Source organism: Haplochromis burtoni, unplaced genomic scaffold, assembly GCF_018398535.1.
Source record: "Haplochromis burtoni strain Fernald_Lab_line unplaced genomic scaffold, NCSU_Asbu1 Contig_377, whole genome shotgun sequence".
In the NCBI taxonomy this organism is placed as follows: domain Eukaryota; kingdom Metazoa; phylum Chordata; class Actinopteri; order Cichliformes; family Cichlidae; genus Haplochromis; species Haplochromis burtoni.
Genome location: NW_024582738.1, coordinates 87,051 through 89,629, shown reverse-complemented (window position 1 = coordinate 89,629; position 2,579 = coordinate 87,051). Strand labels below are relative to the sequence as shown.

General features: G+C 45.4%; 1 protein-coding gene across 1 annotated transcript in view; it reads right to left on the bottom strand.

The window, feature by feature from the left end:
* The window catches only part of LOC121815937, a 5,900-nt gene extending 4,698 nt beyond the window's left edge, over nucleotides 1-1,202 (bottom strand). The window contains exon 1 of the mRNA XM_042229073.1: nucleotides 2-1,202. Coding sequence (XP_042085007.1) covers nucleotides 2-632 — 631 coding nt within the window. The 5' untranslated portion in view covers nucleotides 633-1,202. The remainder of the gene's footprint in view (nucleotide 1) is intronic.
* Nucleotides 1,203-2,579: the final 1,377 nt, after the last annotated feature.

Sequence of the window (2,579 nt, the reverse complement as noted above, 5' to 3'; positions counted from 1 at the left end):
CGAAGTCTACTTTTCCACTCCTCGGGGATGGGGGAGTCCCCAAAATCGAAGAGGTTTGGATCTATTTTCTCAGTGGCAAGGTCAGAGGGTTGGACTGGGGTGACTGTATCCACGGCAAACATTTCAGCAATGACAGATCCCACTGGTATGGAGACTGTCTTTGTGGACTCATTTTGGAGGAGTACATTCAAGCTATTGCTGTCTATACCAGCATCTGAGAGCACACCTGGCTGTACCAGCACGCCGGCAGGGAGTAACTGGGTAGAGGGTGCATCAATCAAGATAAGGTCTTTGGAGGGGGCACTGTGCCTGTCTACTTTGCAGGTGGCATAGCAATTTGCTCCTGGGGCGATAGAAAGAGGGCAGGGCCCTTTCCATTTTATCTGTCCCAGCACATCATTTTTTGGCAGTTGCTCCTGTGCCCTAATGGGGGCATACACAGACTGAATTCTCATGGAATGAGCTGTGTTCTGGTCACCTTTCATTTGCACCAAGTCCCATAGGCGGCGGAACAGAGACGTATTGGTGCCCACCAACACGGGGGTTTGTTGCTGGTTTTTCGGGTCAGGACAAATCAATGCGAGCACTTCTACTCGCCTGGAGACACCAGTGATCTCCTTGGTAAACTCCATCTCTACAACAACATAGCCTTTGTAGGGATACTCTGTGTCAGCAAGTCCCCAGAGTCCCAAGCGAGAGAGAGGTTTTATGGGGACATCTGCCAAGTGTTGGTTATACCAGCTTTCAAAGATAATAGTCACGTTAGACCCACTATCAATAAGAGCATCACAGGCCACATCATTGACTTTGACTGTGTGAATAAATGACAGGCCTACAAGACCCTCAGACTGTCACAGTCTGCAGAGACAGGCCGTGCGGTGGTGTGTGTAATGGACCCAGGTGCGTACACAAGTGAGTAGACGGGAGTGAACTTAACAGAAAGCGAGCCTTTATTATGGCTGGAGACAAGGTGTACAAACAAAGCAAGGATAGCGTGGCTAGGCTATAACTAAACTGGGAAAACTAATACTGTGACAAACTAAGGAAACTCAGAGACTATGATGTTCGCTGCAAAGACTGACCGGGAAAACATGGAGGTGAGAACACAGACGACGCGACACAGACTGTATGAAACACAGAGACTAAATACACATGAGGGATGATCAGGGGAAGTGGCCACACATGGGAGCACAGCTGACACACATGAACCTAACGACAGGACAGGAGAGGTGAAACTAAATACACTGACATTGAATACAGACTTTCAAAGTAAAACAGGAAACATGGAGATTAGACATGACATGAACTAAACATAACCATGCAGACATGACTCATGACAGGTAGACGCACGAACCAGGGAGACGGAGTACAGGGGAAGATGACAGAAGCGACAGCATGAACTTGACAACACAAGACACACAGACATAAACACATGAAGGGCAAGGGAGGCTTAATACAAGGGTGATATAATTACAAATGAGCTGGAATAACTTAATGAACCTAAACAAACAATAAACATCAAAATAGACTAAACACAAAACACTGGGTCGCACGACCCAGGACCATGACACAGGCAGGCCTGTGTCAGTTTCTGGGACTTCAACCTTGTTGGTCCGAGCAACGCATTGCACTTCTCCTGTAGGATTTGGGTCCTCCTTGTTAGGACTAGAGATGGACCGATCCGATATTACGTATCGGTATCGGTCCGATACTGACCTAAATTACTGGATCGGATATCGGAGAAAAATAAAAAATGTAATCCGATCCATTAAATATCACGAAAGCACCTCACAAAACTTGCAACACGCCGTAACTCACCTCAGAACGTTAGCACGTTGGAGCAGTATGCATCACGTGATAGAGCGGCTGTGGCATGCGGGACCTGTCGGTGGTCTGGATAGCATGTGGAGCTTCGCTAGCAACCCGGCATTTCATCTCCGACAAAGTTATCCCCGAGAGAAGTAAAGCAAGTGTGTAAGTCCATCTCTGAATGTTTGTAAAGCATTCCCACGTTAAGCTTAACAAGCGACTGCCTCTCGCTCTCCGGCTGCTACTTCAATCGTGAAACTGCTTAATGATCAGCTGATCGGCTTTTCTGTCGCGAGTCCGTCTCTCTTTTTTTGGCCCACTTTGCACCAGAAAGAGGAAACCAGCGGCTGAACAACAGCAGCACGTTTAAGCTTGATAAGCTGTTGTTAGAATTTATTTAATATTACTTTCTACACCAGGATCTTTTTCTACGTAGCTGACGGCTGGTAACTGTGCAGGGGCGGATCTAGCAAAGTTTAGCCAGGGGGGCCGATAGGGCATTAACAGGGAAAAGGGGGCACAAAGACATACTTTTCTTTCTTATTCTCATTTAAAATGTCTAGCTTTTAATAAATAATTATCTGACACCCAAAGTTTTAATTTGATGTAAAATGAATAGAAGTCAATTACTGTATATAGTGACTATTAAGTCTAATATATATACCCTAGTAAGCTATAGTACTTTTTACTTTGGGAAGGTACCATCTGTGCAGTCTGCAATTTTGTTGAAGAAAGATGTTGAATCTATTTAATATTTCTTGAAAAATAAT